The sequence below is a fragment of the Solea solea genome, chromosome 9, assembly GCF_958295425.1.
Source record: "Solea solea chromosome 9, fSolSol10.1, whole genome shotgun sequence".
In the NCBI taxonomy this organism is placed as follows: Eukaryota; Metazoa; Chordata; class Actinopteri; order Pleuronectiformes; family Soleidae; genus Solea; species Solea solea.
This window is the reverse complement of record NC_081142.1, coordinates 16400216-16420825: the sequence shown is the minus strand read 5'-3', so window position 1 is coordinate 16420825 and position 20610 is coordinate 16400216. Positions and strand designations below refer to the sequence as shown.

The following is a 20610-nucleotide window of genomic DNA, read 5'->3' as shown; positions in this document are numbered from 1 at the left end:
AAGACATGGGAAAACTGCTTATATTCTTTAGTTTCACATTTTTCGCATGTGTGGGTGTGTGACTGTGTTTTACACAGTAGAACAACTCGGTGCAAGATATACCAACAACAGCGCCGCATCAAGTTTGCATGAAGACATAAAAAGGAGTCGAGGGAAAATGAATACGAGTCCCCAAATTAATCTGTAGAAATCCGTCAAAAGTTACACAGTGTGTTTCACTGCCAAGAGGCTTTATGAGATTCTGCAGTGGAATGCAGACTGAAACCGAGTCACATTCTCTTCGATGTGCCTAACTAATCGCCCTAAAACTGGGTTTAGAAACATTAGAAAAATGTAGCTCCCCAGGGGGAAAAAGTCTGAAATTCACACTGAGCAGAGGAGATCAGCTGCTAACAAGTCAGGGTTCTCCCTTTTTACCTACTTCCCTCTGACTCTGACGTGTTGTTTACCTTCTGTGGAGAATAGTTATGGATATCAAACGTCACGAGCTGAAGCTTGTCCACTGCATCAATAATAAATAATAATAATAATACTCACTTTGACAAAAGGTTGGCATTGAATGTCTAAACAGACTTGTTAATGTTTCTGCTTTTCAGACCGACGGCAGTTTAAGTTTGTGTTACATAAACAGAGCAAAGGAACATGTTTACGATGACATGTTTTTATATTCTGTCATGTACCACTAAACCAAATATGCTACTGGAACAGTGGCAGCATAGGACAGATTCAAACAAAATAAAGTCTTATTTTTCTTATAAATTCTGCTTCATACTGAGAATGAATCTGCACACTTTTTACCTAAGGGTATCCCATAATGTTTTGCTTCCTTAATCTTTTTTGACCATTTATTCTGGAGCTGCAACTAAGGATTATTTTCATAATCGATTAATTTTGTCCATAAAGTGTCTTGTTGTTGTCCACCAACCAAAATGATTCAGTTTTAATGATTTCTTTGTTATATGGAGCAAAGAAATGAAGAAAATATTCACATTTAAGAAGCTGAAACTATAGCTAACTAACTAGAAATCTTGTTTTAATCATGAAAAAATCTTGAGTAGATTATCAAAATAGTTGAGCATTAATTTACTTATCGCTTAATAACCCATTCATCCAGCTCTAATTTATTCATTTAGGTCCATTTATTAGGGTTTTGTTTTCACAGTGTATGTTTAATGATATTTAACCTGATGTCATTTCTATTGTCCTGCAGACCAACGATTGTCATAATGAGGAGTAATTAGAATAGAGTATATAATAAAGTGTATAGGCTGTATAATGCTACCCAGGTGCATAAGAAAAACGGATCGCTAAGCATCCTGTTAACAAATACACTCACCTTGGGAGCATTAAACAGCGCTGGACTCCGCTGTACAATTCATTACTTTGATTAATATTTGTAAAATTGGCACCCGCATGTACTTCTGTGTCAGAATTTATTTCTGTTGGCCTGCTCTCGTGACATTTACAAATTGGACTGTATCCACTTTTAACCGACTGTAAAAAGGTACGAATTAATAACTCTGCAACTTAAACAAGCATGAAGGGTCAGTGAGCACGCCTGTGCAGCATCAGGGCTGCCTGAGAGGAAAAGTGCAGTTCACGCACAGCAGCGTCAGCCCCAACTGGCCAGTTTCTTAGAGGGTTTGTTAAAACCTTGGTTTCAGTATCGTGCCCACATTGGTATTCACACATGTACAGCAGCGGGACACAAAGCCAAGGTAGTAAAGTTTAGACATGGTATTAAACGAGAAAATATTTTCCCTTCTCACTCTAACGCTGATCTGAATATTAAAAATAGACACCAAGGAAAGGAGAGAAGGAAGAAAAACAAGAAAAGACAGTTTGATGTTTCGCCCAGTGTGGTATCCCCCGCTATGGTCTGGTGGAGGGGAGTTTTGAGGGGAGTTGTTTACATTAACCTTTACTGACCCTATTATACACACACACATACGAAATATGCACGGGAAAAAAAAGCACTCCTGTTTCTACCTTTTCTTTTATCCGACTGTCAAATGCATTTGTTGCAATGCATGGAGATGCTGCGAAAAGTGAAATATGACGCAGGTGTGCTTCAGCTGTGTCCAGGCTTTTAAAATGGGTCTGAACCTGAACAGAGTTCAGATGACACATCCGCATGACACAAGACTGCATCTTTCAAGAAGCCATTAATAATGAAAGAAGTAAACTCAGTGAGTAAAGGGTCATACAGTTGTGGACCTTATTAAGTCCACATGAGTGTTTCTCACTCAATTTAGAGTGTCCAATTTACCTAATCCCCATATTGCAGGTTTCTGGACTGTGGGAGGAAACTGGAGAACCCGGGACTTCTTGCTGCAAAGGCAAGAGTGCTAACCACTACACCAACCGTGTGGCCCTAAGGTGTTTGGAATCGGTTTAATTTAACATACAGTAAGAATCAGTATTTGCCTGCTGCTGAATAAAGACTAAGTGATAGTTCACATAAACACAGGGACACACGTGTGTACACGCTCACGCACTGGAGCACATTTTTCCTGAAGGAAGGATGGATAAATATGTGGGGGGGGGGGGGCATTATTTTAGATAAAAACACTATATTTGCCATGACACGAGCAAAGGTTAAAAGATTCCACAGACTCTCTCTCTCTGCTATTTTCAGAATTCAACTCTCCGTCATGTGTCGACATCCTCTGGAGTTTGTCGCAGCGGGGGAGATCGTCTGTGTTTACAACAGCAGGAGAATCTCCCGAGGATCCAGGTGAAGGGGTGGCGCTTAGTAAGAGCGTTCAGGAAACAGAGCGACTTGCCAATTCACTCACTGTGGATTACCTGCAGCTTCTCCTGATGCATTCACTCGTTGACCAGAGATTATACAGAGAGCTGACGGGACAATCCCTGCAGTGACTTTATACTAATGTTTTTAAAACACTATTATATGTTACTATAGTACTACTGTACTTTTCATCAAGCACTTTGGCTCTAACTCCTGGCAATATATGTATATGTATGTATATATACACACATATATATTTATGTGTATATGTATATATATATATATACACACACACACATATACATTATATATATATATATATATATATATATATATGTATATACATAAGCATTAACATGTCCACTTGAATTGGACATTTGTGTTAATACTTGAGGACACAAGGTCAACTGTTTATTTTTCAAGTCAAGTCTTTCCAGAGTTCAGCCCTGTCTTTTGGGCAAGACATTAAATGCCTCATTCACAGAGCGCTACAGTCTTTGTCACTGCCGTGCATCGTGCCGCAAATGAGCTTAAACAGGACGGAGTAACAGGCAAATGATTCGCCTACCATTTCACCCCCAAGTACTTGGTAGGACATGCACGGGGGTGCTGGTTTGGAACGTGCAGAGGCATTTAGAAATGTCACCCCCGTGTCTCTCCTCCACAGAGTGAGGAGTGGTGAGGACGTGGCGCGGTTACAAAAACAGGGTTTAATTGACATTTAGGGGAATTAATGTAAGTCAGCACAATGTCACAAAGCACAGGTTTAGTTTTTGGTGTGTGTGTGTGTGTGTGTGTGTTTGCATTTACCTGAGCGCAGCGTCTGTTGTTTTCACACCAAACCAGAACTTGGTCACTCTGGAAGAGACAGAGAACATTAAAAGATTAAAACAAACAAAGAGAGAGAGAGAGAGAGAGAAATAAATCTTTCACAGACAAAATCCCACATCGTTTGAAGTCTGTGTTGACAGTAACCTGCACATAGACAGAAAGCAAAATACTGTTAATTAAAGGTCACTGACCAAATTACATAACCGGAGGAAACCTGTGAAGCAGACAGACACACACTCAACTTTTCTATTATTTACATAATTATCCTCTGGGTGAAACGTGAGTGAGTGAGTGAGCGCACTGTGTTTGTGGCTGCCGGAGCAGACAGACCACGTCACTTGGAGAGCTGTATGTGTGTGTATGTGTGCTACTGCTGAGTGAGTCAAGACCACCGGTAAACATGAGTATTATAACCACTGTGACAGGAGGGGGAGACGTCATCACACACAGGACCACAGCAAAAGAAAGTTCAAGTGACCAAACAACCAACCGTCACTTTTCTCCGGATTTTAAAACTCTTTAAAACTAAATCTGTATGAATCGAGTTGATCATAAACAGAGCGGGTGAAACAGACCTGTGGCAGATTTTGAGGCATTTAATCAATAATAGATAATTGTAATTGAAAAATTTAAATCACCTTTCCTTTGCCCCGTCCCTGTCCCTCAAGGCCCTTGCTCTGCTTTTACATGCACAGTTTCTGTGGGATTTAGTGGTTAAAAATGGAAGCTGGATGCCATGTGAGTACTCTACAGTTGAACTGGTAGTGTGGCAACAGAGCTGCTTATCCCTCTGAAACACTTTGTTATCATCAGTACAATCATGATGCCATCATCCAACATCAAAACAACTATTAAACAAGCAGTGGGTGTGCATTTGTGTGTCTGTTGTCATGTGTGTGACTGCTCTTAAGGGAGTGTGTGAGCCTCCTGTGTGTGTGTGGGATAAGCCTTCTTAACGACTCCTGCTAAACCCTCTCCTGAGTGAGCTGTATTTAGCCTGAACCTGGTTCATCTTTTTCCACAGCACAGACACACACACACACACACACACACACACACACACAGAGAGACACTTTTCAGAGCTTCTCCTCTTTTAAGTTTGCCTTTGTGCTTCTCGAGCGGAGCAGGTTAAGGGGTTAGAGTGCAGCGGTTAAAGGTGAGGGATTAGGGATTAAAGGGTTTTCACAGTACAGGAGACGTAGATTTGTCTCTCATGACAGATACAAATTGACCGATTCAACGAACTGTAAAATACCTGTCATTAATATGGAGTTTAGTGAAATAAAGCGTTTATAATCACCGGGAAGCCAGGACATACTTTTAAAGCTCAAGATGGTTACATGGTTATTACAAATAATTGAATTGCAGTTGTTTGGGGTGCTAACATACATTACTGTAAGCACTGAGCTGTGCGTGGCCCTTGCTGAACCCATCAGCGGGGACACATTTACCCACTTAACAAAAGACTCACATAGGGCAATGCAATATAGACCAAAAATAGAATCATATCTCCGTATATTTAAGCAGAAAAGTCATAAATCTAACTTTTATATGTGACTTTGGTCAGATTTACCTTAGTGATACAGAGTTTCCAGTAGTGCACATGTTCCTGCCAGCTAAAAACACTGATAATAATTATTTCTTTCTGTTCTAATCAGTTTTTTCCCTGCATCCACGAGAGAGAACATCTGTCTTACAGTGGTTCTCAGTGCAGGGAGCCAGCTTTGAGTGCACTCAGCCAGTGAGAATACAGTATTATGTGCAAATGGCTCCAAGTTCCCTACAAATCTGTAGACTTCCCTCGTTCCTCTGACACTCCTGCTCCACTCCATGTCCACGGCAACAGCTACTGACTATTGCTTTGCTTGTCCTGCTGTTAGAAGCAACAGAGAAGTGGTCAACTTTCCGAGAAGCAACAGGAGCGCGATCAAAATCAGGATTTGGTCCCGAACGCAGGCTTCAACAGTTGACAGCTGTTAAAAATAAATTTGGTCTGTGAAATTATTCTTGGACACAAACTAGGTGGAAGTAAAAGGATATTGCTTGTCTGTGTACACAGTATGTAGTACGCCTTGAAGACTAAATGAGTATCGATGGGGTGGACACCATTGGCTTAACAGTAATCTGTCCATCCGTCCATCAATCTATCTTCTACCGCTTATCTGAGGTCAGGTCGCAGGGGCAGCAGCTTGAGCAGAGAAGCCCAGACTTCTCTCACCCCGGCGACTTTCTCCAGCTTTTCCGGGGGGAATTCTGAGGCGTTCTCAGGCCAGCTGAGAGACATAATCTCTCCAGTGAGTCCTGGGTCTTCCCTGTTCCTCCCAGTTGGACGGACGTGCCTGGAACACCTCACCAGGGAGGCGTCCAGGAGTCATCCTAACCAGATGCCCGAGCCACTTCATCTGGCTCCTCCTCCTCGATCCCGGACGACCGAGCTTCTCACCCTATTTCTGAGGAAGAGCCTAGACACCATTTCGGCCGCTTGTATCCGCAATCTCGTTCTTTCAGTCACTACCCACAGCTCATGACCACAGGTGAGGGTAGGAACGTAGATCGACTGGTAAATCCAGAGCTCTGCCTTGTTGGCTCAGCTCCTTCTTCATCTTGACAGACCGATGCATAGCCCACATTACTGCGCACGTGGCACTGACCTGAGACCCCGGGTTACCTGAACTCGTCCACTTGTGGCAGGATCTCATTCCTGAGCCAGAAAGGGCACTTCACCCTTTTCTAACAGAAAAAGGATTGAGCAAGAGAAGAGAAAGAAAGAAAAAACGCAGCATAGGATGAAAGTAAGGGTTAAACCACTGAGGAATAGATTTTTAAAAAGACTGTGGGGGGTTGGGCGTGAATAAAGAGAGGAATAGCCGAGAGGAGATCATCTTTTCGCTTTAAAAAAACATATCAACTTAATAAAAACTGAAGCCTTCAGGTCTCTGCTGATTACATACAGATATTACAGCAGGTATTGTGCTTTTTCTACACGATAGATGTTCTGTTTACACTCAAATGCATCGCGTTGTTCTGAGGACTGACACATTTCTGCGTTCCACGCCACATACCGTAGCTGCTCCCCGATAATCAGTGGAAAACATTTGAAACCAGAGGCAGTAATGTGTCTCTGCAAGAAACAAATAAATGGGGGATCCACCGGCGAACACAACGCTCCATAGAGCTGCTAATGCTTGAATACTGCACAGGGCACATTCAGTTTGGAGCGAATGAGGCAAATTCCTTCCTACGACACTCCGTTTGTGATGTTCAGTGAATTCCTGAAGTTATTTTACAAGTTATTATTTATACTACCTTTGGCTCCTGCAAGAATTCCCTCATATTTCCCAAGAAAGTGTTTCCAACGTTGCCTGATGAATGTACTTGGCTTTTCAGGTGGGATGGGTTTTATATGTAGAGTTACAGGCATAATGAAAAGGGTATGTTGCATTGTCATCCGGTCTATTGAGTTTATATTAAGTAGAAAACTATGTTTTTGCTGCTTTTCTTTTTTACTGTAATGTATCCGTGTATGATTGTTAAACAGTAAACAGCTGTGATGTTTCAGGCAAATAGAAAAGTCGGGTTATCGCTGACTCTATTTGCTTGACATCTTAATGTGGCTAAAGATATATATCCTTGCTTCTTTTTTTGTGTGTGTGTGGGATTGATTCCAGTTAGGCGAGGTCACTCTCTAAAGCCATTACTGCCTCTAGGTGAGTGATATGACACCGAAATCACATCCACATTAATCATAATCAAATCTAAATTGCAGCCTTGATTATATCCAGTAAATTATGTGCAAAGCAACCAAGGCATCAAGGCAAGAATGTTTGGATTTTTGACAGTATTGGCAGCAGGGCTCCACTTTGTTCTGCTTCTGGATGCTTGATCAGAGTGGGTCAAATGTTTGTCCAGAAGGCTGGTTTATTCAGCCGAGCACCACGTGCCAGGAAGAAATGGGAGAAAAAGGAGAAATAGACAAATAAAAGCTGGAAGGAGAGTACATGCGCACTTTGAATTCCCTCTTCCTCTTCCTGCTTCTCATCCACCCTCTCTGTCATTTGGACACTATTCTCTCTCTTGCTCTGTCTCTATCTGCTCCATGTTTCTGCCACCTCCTGTAAAAACAACAGGACAGGACTTGAAAACAGTGGTGATGATAAACTGAAGCTGCTCCAGTCAAAGAGATGAGGACTTTGTAGAGGCTCAGTTAAACAGCTCCAGATTTTCACAGAGGAGATATAAAGCTGCAACCACCCCCCCCCTGCAGGCCTCACATCTTCATCTTCTCTCTTAATCTTTTTCACACTGCCTTTCTTTCTTTCTTTCTGTCACCCTCATCATTACATCCCCCGCTTTCTGTTACTCCTTATTTTTGCCCCCCCCTGGAACACACACACATTACACATTTATACCAAGTCAATTTCATGGGACATATTTGCTGTCAGAGCCAATCAAGATGGGCGTGTGTGCCGTATGGCTATTTAATGGTGGTCAAAGTGGGGTTTCACAGGGTCTTAAGAGTTTGTGTGCAAGTCCGTCTGCGGCAAAAACAGCTGCACATGCTGAATAAGTCAGGGGAAGGAAGGCGAGATTGGAAGAAAAGAACAGAGGAAAATGGACGAGAAGGGGGGGAAGTTGAGAAGAGCAGAAGGAGCTGGACACAAGAAGATAAAAGCTGGAAATATGGAAGTATTAAGAGCAGAGACAGGAATAGACCAGTGGATACTCGTAGTGAAAACGGATGGAATCATTTCCAGTGACTGCTGTCTGTCAGTCTGCGTCGAGTTTGATCTGAAAAGTTATTTCTAATAATAGGGATGTCGCCATTCATGAAAAATATTAAACGTGAATTTCAATTAAACCCAACTCGTGATGTACATGACGTATGGGACAAAACCACAGAGAAATCTCATTTCATTTTTAATGATAGATTCCCACATGGCCCACGAGTCTTTTTATTTCCGTCTTAGAGAGGAACATGTGACACAAGAGAGCCACCAGAAACTAACTGACCCGCAGAGTAAGAAACACTTGCACTAAAAAAAGGACGTCCACATGGCTCTGATCGCCGCTGAGTCTCCACTAATCACTGCGAAAGAATTACCTTCTGATATCGGTGCAGCGGGAAAAGAGGCTGTGACACAAAAGCACACACACACAAACATGTACGGTCAACGTGCACACGCACAGCTGCACACACCCTTTAGTTTTTGAAAGAGAAAGAGATATAAATCAAAATTCTGCCAGATGCAGTGATAAAAAAAGTGAGCGTGTGTGTGTGTGTGTGTGTGTGTGTGTGTGCGCGCGCGCTGTGGTCAGTGTTTGAGGTGAGGCGCAGTAGAAAGTCTATTTAACATGAGGCATTAACTCTGCTAATCACACCCAGATGACCAGAAGCAAACACATCCATGGTGTGTGTGTGTGTGCGTATGTCATTTGTGTGAATGTACACGGTGAATTTACATCCCCCTCAACAGAATATAAAGTTCTTCCCAAAAAGTCCATATTGAGGTCTGAACGTTCCCGACAGAAGCCCCTAATTACCCTCTCTCTCTCCCTCACTATCTCAGTGCATGTGTGTGCGTGTGTGTGTGTCAACGTTAGTGTTTGTGGTGCCCCACATCCTGTAAACAACAAGCATCACAACAAAGCGGTTGTTATATGGCCCTGAAATTTACCTCATCCGACGATTACGTCGCCATTTGCCTTCCCATTCACTTCCAAGAGGAATGATGACAAAACTCCCATTGGTAAACAAAAATAAAAATACCCTTAAATGATCAACAAGTTGATGGAAAAATTCGACATTTTAAGAAAGATGCTTCTTAAACCCTTGATATCTTTGCCTTGTTTAATGAGAGGATTGATATCGTTGGTGGTTTATGCCTAATCAATGCTACTGAACCCTACTGTGTTTACTGAAGCATTTACATCACATTTAAAAGTGATAATAGTCGTATACGTAAACATGCTGGTGTAAGCGGATTATGTTACTGTTTGTTTTCCCATTTTTATGCCAACCTAAATCATAAAAAGAAAAAATCCTTTTGTTGTGTCTTCACATTTAGACTTAGAGAGTGGAACCAATCATTTCAATTACATTTCAACCAGGAAACCAAGGAGTGAGTTTATTCCCCAAAATGAAAAAAAAACTTTTTCTTTTAAGTTAAATTAAGATTCAGCCAAGGGAAACTGTCATGGATTTAATTGCCGAGGTATCAGATATAGTATGGCATCAGAGTTCTGATGTGGTCAAACAGGCTCCCTCTGACTGTCTCCCGTTCTGTTGCTGAAAGAATAAAAAGGCACGCCGCTCAATGCCTCGCTGTGATTTACTGTCTTGGAATTTCTTGCCCTGGTTTCAGGTGAGAACCATTCCTGCACCGCCACAGTTTTATCACCATCCATCCCTGCTTGTACCGATCAAATGACAGGGCAGTGACAAAGCTCCGGAGAGAAGTAGAGGCTTTATCTCGGAGGTGAATCAAACAGGCTTTTGTCCACTGCCATCTCCACCCCTCTGCCTGTCTCTCTGCTTATACCTGTCTTGCCTGCAGTATGTATTAGTTTGTCAGGTTGTCTGTCTTCATGCGTGTCTGTCACACCTGTCAGTGTGCCTGCCTTTCCATCTCTTTGCCCGTCTTTGTGCTTGACCACGTCTGTCTACCTGCCTTAATCTCCCCCCCCCCGTCTGTCTCTCTCTGTGCAACCTGACCTGACCATTGTCTCTGGCATTTTTCAGAGCGTGACTAGTTGGCCAGCCGACCTCTGGGCTACTTAGAGTTACCTACCGCAGAGCAGCTGGGACACACACACAAACATGAATGCACAGGCGGCACATGCAGCCTCACTCGCCCCGGGCCCTCGGCCCTCGGCCCCCGGCATCGCACCACAAACCGTCCGCTCATCAGCGCCACAGACCTGTGAGTGTTTAAGACACGCAGACTACGTATGTGCGAAAAGATCCAGCTCCAGACAGGAGGTGTTTACAACAAAGATGAAATAGGGAATTTTACAACACACACATATGTATATATATATATATATATATATATATATATATATATATACACACATATACATATAAACATATACATATATATATACATACATACATACATATATATACATATATGTGTATGTATATATATGTATGTACAGACACACACACACACACACAACACGCTATAATTACGCTATTACACCATACAAGGGAAAGTAGTGGAAAACCCAGAGACGCAGCAGAAAGAGAGGTGTAAATAGAAAACTGGTGACTCACATTCTAGTGGCTACACACTAGCCACACACACACACACACACACACTGAGAAAGAAAGAGCCAAAAACACAGGGTTCACCCACATGAAGCCAGAGGAAGTAATGTGTGTGTTTGTGTCTGAGTGTGGTGACAGAGCAGGATGAGTAAAGCTGTATTTGTCCTCGCTGATGTTATAGTTACTGGAGCAGTTATCAAAAGGATCCTTTTTTTTTTTGTCATTCAAACTTTATGACCTTTAAATGAATGAATGCTGTAATGCACAGTCTCTCCCTGCGACCATCAATCACCCCGTGCGCTCTCTGCACTGTCTGTCCTATAATAGGTCCAGTGAGTGATGCTGTTCCCCAGGATGTGGTTGAGAGGAAACTTGTTTCCTTGTTTGCTCAAATTTTAGGACGAGGATCTTTTCGCTTTGATACAACACACGTAGTTTTCATGTAGGTACTTTTTCCGACTCGTTCCAACTGTCACTGTCCTGCCAGTTGCAGATGACGTCAGTGTTTACTTATGTTCTTTACAGCTAGGAATGTTTGTATTCATCATGTTTATTATCCATTATTCTTCCAAATAATTTTAGCCATATAATCAGTCAATTATTCAGTAGCGTATCACAAAAACCTATCACTATTATTGATCCAAACCCCCACATTTATACATCTAAGAGCTAATGAGTGCTCCAATGTCATGAGTGGGGCTAGAATGCATAAGATTCATCCATTTTGTTAAATAAATAACCTTCAAATATGGACATTTTTGCTGTGCAGTTGAGATCCTCCCGTCGTAATAAAATGCACATCTCTTTGGTGAGCTTGCCAAACAACTGTCTGTTGCATTGATTTTGACTGTATTGTTTTAGAGGGTGATTTAATACTTAAAAGATGGATGTGCAATAGAAAATATTCTGGACACCGTTGGGTCTTTTCAGCATGTAAAAGAGCCAAAATGGTCTAAACATTAGAAAGCGTTTACATCATCATCATCATCATCATCAGCATCTGTCAGTGGCCTTGTAAATAGTTTCAGCTCCAGTGTTATGACTGTTATGGATGCCATAGCCCAGATTAAGACCAAGTTATCTCAGGAAGGAAAAAATCCCCTTGGAAGAATGCCACACTGGTAAAAGCTCCAGAAAAGAATGTGAAGTCAGGCTGAACAGAAATGGCAAAAATGAAACTTTAGCTACAGAGAGTCTTCATAAAACCAACAACACCCGCACCTTATTCACAGATGAATAACAATCCCCTCACCATCGGTCCTGCATGGTGATGCAATGACTTTGCAGCATTTTCACTGACAGAATTCTGAGGATAAGACAAGCAGCACGTGGCTGCACCTCAGGCAACATGGGTGTGTTCAATATCACACCGAACACACCCACGTTACAACATCTTTTACCATACCTATGCTGATGACACACAACTCTACGTACGACTACAGTCCCTTACATTCACTGAGTCTATTTCAAATTCCAGTGTTTGTAAATGATGCCCTTGTATTTCCTGCCTTTGCAAAGCACTTGTGAATGGTGCCATATAAATAAACTAAATATAAACGTTATATTTATTGACTGGTCAATGTGTAGATTTGTTTTCCTTTACGGAAACATGCTATACTATATTCATTTGGGCTATAAATACAATTTAAAATACCCACCACCAAGTCCAGCGTGGCATCCAGAAATACAGCAGCTTGTTTCGTCCAACCCAGCCATATTCATTTCACAATGCTGTGCGACTAAGAAAAGCTCACATTGGAGACACTGGAACGAGCACAATGTGGCATATTTCTGTGCTTGACAATAGCTCAAACAATTGAGATGGAGCAGATTGTTTTTCTATCGACTGACAACTCCTCAACCACTTCAGCTGATCCACTAGCTGAACACGTTTTTGTTGATTTCATTCTCTGATGGGATAATCGAGTCTAAACACACTGGAAAGCAATGTTTTAATCAAGTAGTCATGAAATGAAGCTTTAAATGGTCCAGTAGGCAGAACACAGTTGGTATTACTGATCAATATGTGCATACTACACTTTCATTATAATGCAAATCAAGAAGAGAAAGACTTCTGCACCTGGCCTGAGACTTTGATCCGTCAAAGCACAGTTGAGGGTAAAAAGAGGGCTGTTCTACTACTGCTGTGCACACAGGTCTCATCGAGGGGAAGATCACTATTCCAGCACCTAAACTGCAAAGCAACCTAGAATATTGAAGAGTCTAAAGGAGAGGTGGACAGTAAACATCGATCACTTAGGCCACATGACAAAAGGGACCAAGAGTGAAAGAAATCACAAAACGGCATCCTTGCGTTTTCATGTACACATCCAATATGCTACTTTGGGAGGACGGTGATGCCATGGCCACACCTCTCACTTCCCCTCGTAATGGAGTTTGTTTGGTCCATTTGCTTCACTTTTCTTTCCTTCCTGGCTTGGTTCATTCGTTCTATGCTCATCCGAGGCAAGGAACTCACCACAGGGGGGGCCGCAACACCAAAAGACGTAAAGTATTTTAACAACTTGTGGCTGAAACTCAGCAATCAACACAACAATTGTTCTAGCAATCCGGCCTACTGCAGCTTTAAGCCTTGAGCTGTGTTGAGTTTCGCAATGTAACCAGCCAACCGCTGTTTCTAACGAGGAGTTTTACCTCAGTTTCAGTGGAGAAACGTGCTTGCATGACGTGGTCATGACACGGATCCACTGAGACGCACCTGTTTTTCACATCCATGTCACACAGACATGAGCATATCTCAACTTTTTTGATACTTTGGCCAAACAAGTCATTCAAACAGGTCTTTGTTAACTCTGAAACGCACACAGACACTACAAGGTTCGAGGCGGACACTGGTAATCCCTAATGCTTTGACTTTTTGCTAATGACTTAATAAATTCAGGGAGGCTGCAGCAACTTTGGTCATCTCTACAGCGCTCAGGTTTTGGTTGCTTAGTAACGACAGATGCAACAGAAGCACAGCCCCACAGGCATCTTGGTAAAAACAATAATAATTCCCCACACATTGTTTTTTTTACATTTTTTCTACATTGTCTCATTAACTTTCAGAAACAACTAAACCAATATGTTAGAGAAAAAAAGTAATCCTCTCAGGTAGGATTATAACAATAAACATGAGATGGAGAATTAGATGTTCAACACACTAGAAAAGGAGGAACTTTTTCCCTCTCTGGATTCTGAGATATTTCATCTAAAGCTACAATAACTTTGTCCACTTGAGGACATCAGTGTCCAGAACCAGAAGAAAAAAAGTTGAATAAACTTCATTGATCATTTTAGCTTGGCCCAAAAAATTAGTGTTTGGCCCGTTTACGACCTCCCAGTCGCTTTGTTTCTTTTCCATCGCTGCCGTTTGATGATCTGACTACTGCACCCCACTTCATAAAGTTTAAACCAAACATTCACTTTCTCACACCTCTGTTCCAGAAACCCCAGTGCGCGCACACACACACACACACACACACACACACACACACACACACACATTTCATTGCTGCAGAGTCATCCAGGGGCCACACTCATTACCCAATGCACAGGTGACAGGAGTCTATTCTTGATGGACGAGGACCAGACCCAAACCTTTTGTTTTAACCATGAACACACTCACTCACTCACACTCGCACACACTTTCTTCTACACACCTCAGAGCCATTGGGGCTGAACTCTTGTGTTTAATGACTTTCCCACCCACTACACAGCGTGCACATGTTGAAGCCGTTAAAATAAGTGGCTTTTTCAAACTTGGTAACGTCCTAATGTCCCTGTTAATCTCACATTCCTCACTACAAAGCCCACGGTGCGCAGGCCAGCGATTTCAGCGAGATGAGCAATTTTGCCAACCATTAGGACCCAGCAACCTCACATTTCTCAGCCTTCCTTGACTACTGACCCGAGGACACTTCAGGCTGAGCAACATTAAAACATTTATTCGAAACTTCCTAATGAAAACCACATTAAAAACACCGGTGTTTAAGGTCACAAAGTTTGCAGATAAATAACTTAAACAATATGTGCACTTATGCCAGTAATCTCCATCACCACCAAACAGCTCTTAGCTGATTTAGCTGAGCTAAAAGTCACTGCTTAACAAGGCACTTGTGACCATTGTTTACAGCGTCTTTAAAGCCCTTAAAAAAGAAAAGTGTGGATGAAATGTGAACACTAGAAATAATCAATTTTTCAAGCACAGTGTGAAGAATCAAAACCACAGAGAGGAACAAAAACCCTCTTTTTTTTTTAAGGATTTCATAAAGTTTAATGACACTATTTAACTTTAATCTTAGTGATAATGCCTGTGTTTATGTCCTTAATTGAGTTCACAGTGAGCCGTGCGTGCATACTGAATCTACAGATGTGCCATCAATATGTTGCATTGTGTGAGCTGTTGTGTACAGAGTGTACGGAGTCATTCGTCTTCCACCCTTCTCCTTTATTTACTCATTTGACTAATGACTGCACCTGATTGATTCAAGGTGCCTCAGTCCTCACCCTTTCACATCCTTTCGTGAAACACACTGCTGCATGGTGGTGTTAAGGGCAGATATATATTAGGATTGTTATGTGCTTCGAACAAAGCAGGAGGTCACAATATTTGCCAAAATGTGTGTCAAAATATCATTTAAGATTAATTATTGTCTTGATGTATACACATCTTATTCTACAGATATAAGAGAGCACCTTTGTTTCTCACAGATTTGCACAAATATCACCCAGTAATCATGTTTTTCGAACGAAAATAAGAATAAAGATGTAAAAATGACCATTCCCTCTGATATCTACAATCATATCGCACATGCAACTCCTGGCAAAATAATTGCAATTAGATGTTTATTCAAAATCAGCCCTATCCTTGATCCTACAGAGTTATGTGATAGGAATAAGTGTATTACCAGCAATTGGTACTGGATATCAAACACAATAGGTTTGTTCAGCTTTAGTTGAGGTTTAAACTAAGTAAAAGGTTTGACTTATTTACCAATCATGACTCACACATCTGAGACAAATTGGCTCCCATCACAGTTCATGCAGAACTGGGGAAAACTGTATTCACATACACTTTATATACTCATTATAGGTGGAATAAGGTACAGCAGAACTTATAGTTAGAGAAATAAAGCAGATAAAGCACCATTTAATCACATTTTGCATGATTCTCACAGTGTTTACTCACAGTTCTGTACTGTCCTGACTTCTGTATGTAACTGTCTTGTTGTGTGACAATGTCACATTTAAACTTGTTTTACATGTTATTCTGTATCCATCACATGCTTCAGTTTGTCTAACACTGGTGCTCATGCTGGCCGCTCATATTTGACCTCGGGGCGGGTTAAGTGAGGTGTGAAGCGGCTGCTGCTGCTGGAGGTTACCTGGATGTGTCTGAAGGCAGCGGTGAGCTGAGTCATGTGCAGAGTCAGGCACCTGGACGTGCATCTGGCGCTGTTGATTTTCTCCTCCACATCCTCCTGCTCCGGTGAACTCCTGCGGCCACGAGTCACAGCCAACACCGCGCACAGGAGCACCACACCGGCTGAACGAGTCACTGACATGATGGACGCCGACACGGAAAACACGGAAACAACACGGGGGACCAAAAAAAACAACAACTATACAGCACTATACACTTCCCCCCTGTCCTCGCGCCCCTAAGCTCGTCAGCTCGTCCTGCTCACGCGACCCTTCAAGTTGAAGAATTAAAACCACATCTACACTTCACTGCCTGAGCGCGAGGGCGGCGGGGAGCAGATCTGCCCTCCTCGCGGACACTCCCACCATGGGTGCAAGTGCAGCCACACAATGCTTTTCATCCTTTCTTTTTTTTTGTCCATCACGTTTTGCACCATTACTCTTGCACATTATCACCTGTTCTAACACCTGTGCACGCGCAGTTCTCGTCACCCGGTTATCCAGTGGCGTGCACAGACATTTGGAAGGGGCGAGAATTAAAAGGGCACCTACTGAGCACCAGTGGGGGCAGGTGCCACAAGTACAGTACAGGGACTTTGTTTACAGAACAGCATCACTTAAAAGAAAATGTATACAGCACTGAATATTATTTTTCTATAAGGACAGTAGGACGGTAGCTCAGTGGTAGAACAAGTTGTCTTTCAACTTGAAGGCTGTGGGTTCTATTCCTGGCTCTGCTGAGACTATGAAAGTGTGAGTGAACGGGTGAATGGCAAAAACTATGGTGTATCTTTAAATGGAGCTTCTGCTCATTGTCTTGTCCTGGCACTGAGACTCATTAACAACTGTGGTGCCCTTACTCACCATTTTGTACTCAGTCATTGGTATGTATTTATTTACAAAACCATTCTGGGCATTACTCCTTTCTATTCGTCTTGTCTTTAAACAAGGGAACGTGTAAGTCACAATCACCGATCAATCTATCAATGTTTTGCAATTTCTCGTCCACAAAGTACAAACCGAAGTGGGCAAGAAAAGCATTTAGATTTCCAGTACCTAATAAATGGAGCAAATTACAGCTCAAGCCCTCGCTACATTGAACGAGTTCAAAGCTCTGGTGAAGTCGTTTCTGTCTACCTTGTCTGTGTGTGTTTATGTAACTTTCTAACTTATCTGTTGTTTGTTGTTTTTAATGTAATCATGCTGCTGCTGCCCTCTTGGCCAGGTCTCCCTCGCAAAAGAGATCTTTTGATCTCAATGGGACCAACCTGGTTGAATAAAGTTTAAATTAAAAACAACAACAAAGGAAAGACAGCCAGTAGGGCACTTCCTGTTTTTTACCACGCTAGAGGGCACTTTAGGGCACAGTGTTTTTCTCGCCACTGAAGTTAGCTTTACAATTTTATTCCCCAGGTCCCTTATTATAACTTCATTCGTAAAGCACTTTAAAAGACCACAGTGGACCAAAGTGCTGTACAGAATAATAAATAAAAGACACAATAAATAAAAGGCAAACGACTAAAATAAATAAAAAATCGCAATAAAAAACAAAACAAAAATCAAGCATTGCATAATTTGCATAACAATTATTAGTCTTCTTCATCCATGGCACTTATTTCACTGCCATTACCTGTGCACCTGCAACTCTCATCATCAATTTAGCTGTCGCATCATCACAGATTTATTTACTTGAATTATATTGACATCATTACTGTTTCTTACACCGATATCGGTCAGATAAAAGTCCATTTCTATCCATCCATTTATCTTCTATTACTTGATCCTCCACATGAGGGTCGCAGGGGCCACTGGTGCCAATGCCAGCTGACATAGAGCAAAAGGCGGGGGTCACACCCTGGACAAACATCCACTCTCAATTTCCCCTTATCCCCAAATCTGCATGTTTTTGGATTGTAGGAGGAAACCAGAGAAGCTGGAGAAAACCGACGCACACACGGGGAGAACATGCAAACTCCATGCAGAAAGGCCCATGTTCCGAAGTCTCCTTACTGCAAAGGCTACACCCACCGTGTGACCCTGGCCATAACCAGCCAATTAAAATAGAAAACATCCCAAAAATTCTTCTTCCAATAGCAAGTATTGGACTGATTCTGATGCATGATCATACAAACACTGTTATCAACATGATACAAAATGTCTGTAGATTCTCACTCATCCAGGTTATCGTTATCCGAAACACATTGTCAGGGAATTCTTTCACTACATCCACGGAGTCGACTCATCAAAGAATATTTATTATTAGGAGGGTGAAGTGAAGAAAAGAAAGAGTGTTGAGGTAGGCGTCTGTCAGAGAGCCAGCGAGTGCGTTAGTCACCACTTTTCGACAACAAGTGTGGAGCCAAGACGAGAGGGCGCACGAGAACCTGGGCCAAGTCAAGATGTTTAGCACACGGGACGGGATAGAAAGTGTTATTTGTTTATATGAAATTGTATCCCAGAAGAGGAATCATCTCTGCTGGCACCAACAGGGAGAAATAATCACCTAGGTTTTGATTTGGGGGAAACAGAATCATATAAATATTTAGTGAGTACTGGGAGGACTGTCGTGGAAACCAAGCTTTTCACTCTGTCTGTGGTTAGAAATGACTTCAACCAACAGGTAAATCTACCAGTCTTACCTCCTGGTTCACAAACTGGTTATGAAAACAGTCTTTTCTTTTATTGAAATACTTTGATACAAACTAAAGGTATCTAACTTACCGTAATATGTTGACACATCCAAACACTTTAATAACTGATTATTGCTGCAGCTGTATAAGCCTTAAGAGCTTAAGAGTGGACACAGGTTGTTTAGAATATTAGAATTACAGGATTTTAGAATTGTGTGGTTTCTTTCTTGTCTCTCAAATCATTCTGACACACACACACACACACAGTAGTTGACCATTATCTAAATGACTGAAAGAATATTTTCATACATTCATAAACACCCTCCTCTAGTCTCTGCGTATGAAGTAATGTCCCTCCCAAACACACACCTACATACACATCACAGCCTTCATGTTCACTGTGTCTCTAAATCTGCTCAGTGATTAAAGCCAAATGTCTGTGATTGGCGGAAGAGGGACAGTGAGACAAACACAGAGGGACAGACGCGTGGGACTGTCCATCTAAACGCCAGAATGTCATTTTAACTAGAGTCGGCTTTGCGATCGCTTAAATATAATGTTTTATTCCTGTATTTGTGTTTTTGATAACTGAATTTGTTTTACAATCTAATAGTTTCACTGAAGACGTTTATATTTGTATAGCTGTGTATGTCATGGGGCTGATTCTGATGAATTATGAAGTAAAAATTGTTAACCCATAAATTCAAGTGAGGGGTTTTGTGCTTCTGGCAGATTTCCCTTTGTGTAATGGCATTTTTTTGAATGGTCAAGGAGAAGATTATGTTTCCTAAATCATGCTAATAAGTTAGGCTTCACTGCTTCTTTCTAATGATGTAATCTTATGAATTGGTCTGTTTGAGATCTGACTTCTGGACCTTCATCACAACATACCACATAAACACAACTTAAGCCAGAAGAAAGAGGGGAAAAAGAAACTTAACCAAACTACAAAAACGGGGGAAGCTGTTTCTCATTTTCAAGTATAATCTTCATGTATTTAACATGTCACTGATCTAATCCAAACAGTCTCATCCTCTCAATCCCAAAGCATTTAACTGTTTCTGTCACAATCCCTACATGTTGTTATCATTTATGTCCAAGATTACTGATGTGGTCACAGATTATTCCCCGCAGCTGAAACTACTCACGGCTCATCTGTTTGTCGTCTACATTTCTCTCCCCTTCAAAGTCTTTAACATCACTGTTCCTCAAGCCATGCTACAGAAACCCACAGGTGGCTTATTTAGCTTTGTATTTTTGACATGAAGTGTCAGTATTTGGTGGCTCATTTAGATTCAGATATTGGAATCTTTCATTTAAATAAAAGGACTAATAAAAGTACTCCATTACAAGTCAAAGAGGAACTGCTTTACTGAGGCAGAACGGAAGTTTGTGGGAGTAAGTAGAAGAATAGACATATAGGTAGTGGAAAATTTGAAATATTCAAGTGACTAATGTCACGTTCTTTGTTTCTTTGTGCTTAGTGCACTGTGTTGAGAGAGGAGACGCTGGGAGAGTAACTGGAGCTACAGTGTCACTGTGTGGCGTAAAACTGCAAGTGCAGATTCTCTTTTAACTGGATCTATAATAATAATAATATTATATATTATATATATTAATATTATATATATTATGTATATATATATATATATATATATATATATATATATATCAATAATAATAATATATAATATAATGTAAAT

General features: G+C 41.4%; 1 protein-coding gene across 2 annotated transcripts in view; it reads right to left on the bottom strand.

Annotated features, from left to right (window-relative positions):
* Nucleotides 1-16618, bottom strand: part of anos1b (anosmin 1b) — a 50489-nt gene extending 33871 nt beyond the window's left edge. The window contains exons 1-2 of one of the 2 annotated variants that reach the window (XM_058639478.1): nucleotides 16241-16618; nucleotides 3563-3610 (exon numbers count right to left, since the gene is read on the bottom strand). In XM_058639478.1, the coding sequence (XP_058495461.1) occupies nucleotides 3563-3610; nucleotides 16241-16420 (228 nt within the window). In that variant the 5' untranslated portion in view covers nucleotides 16421-16618. The remainder of the gene's footprint in view (nucleotides 1-3562; nucleotides 3611-16240) is intronic. The other variant, XM_058639477.1, reaches the window with a different exon arrangement.
* Between the last annotated feature and the right edge of the window lie 3992 nt (nucleotides 16619-20610).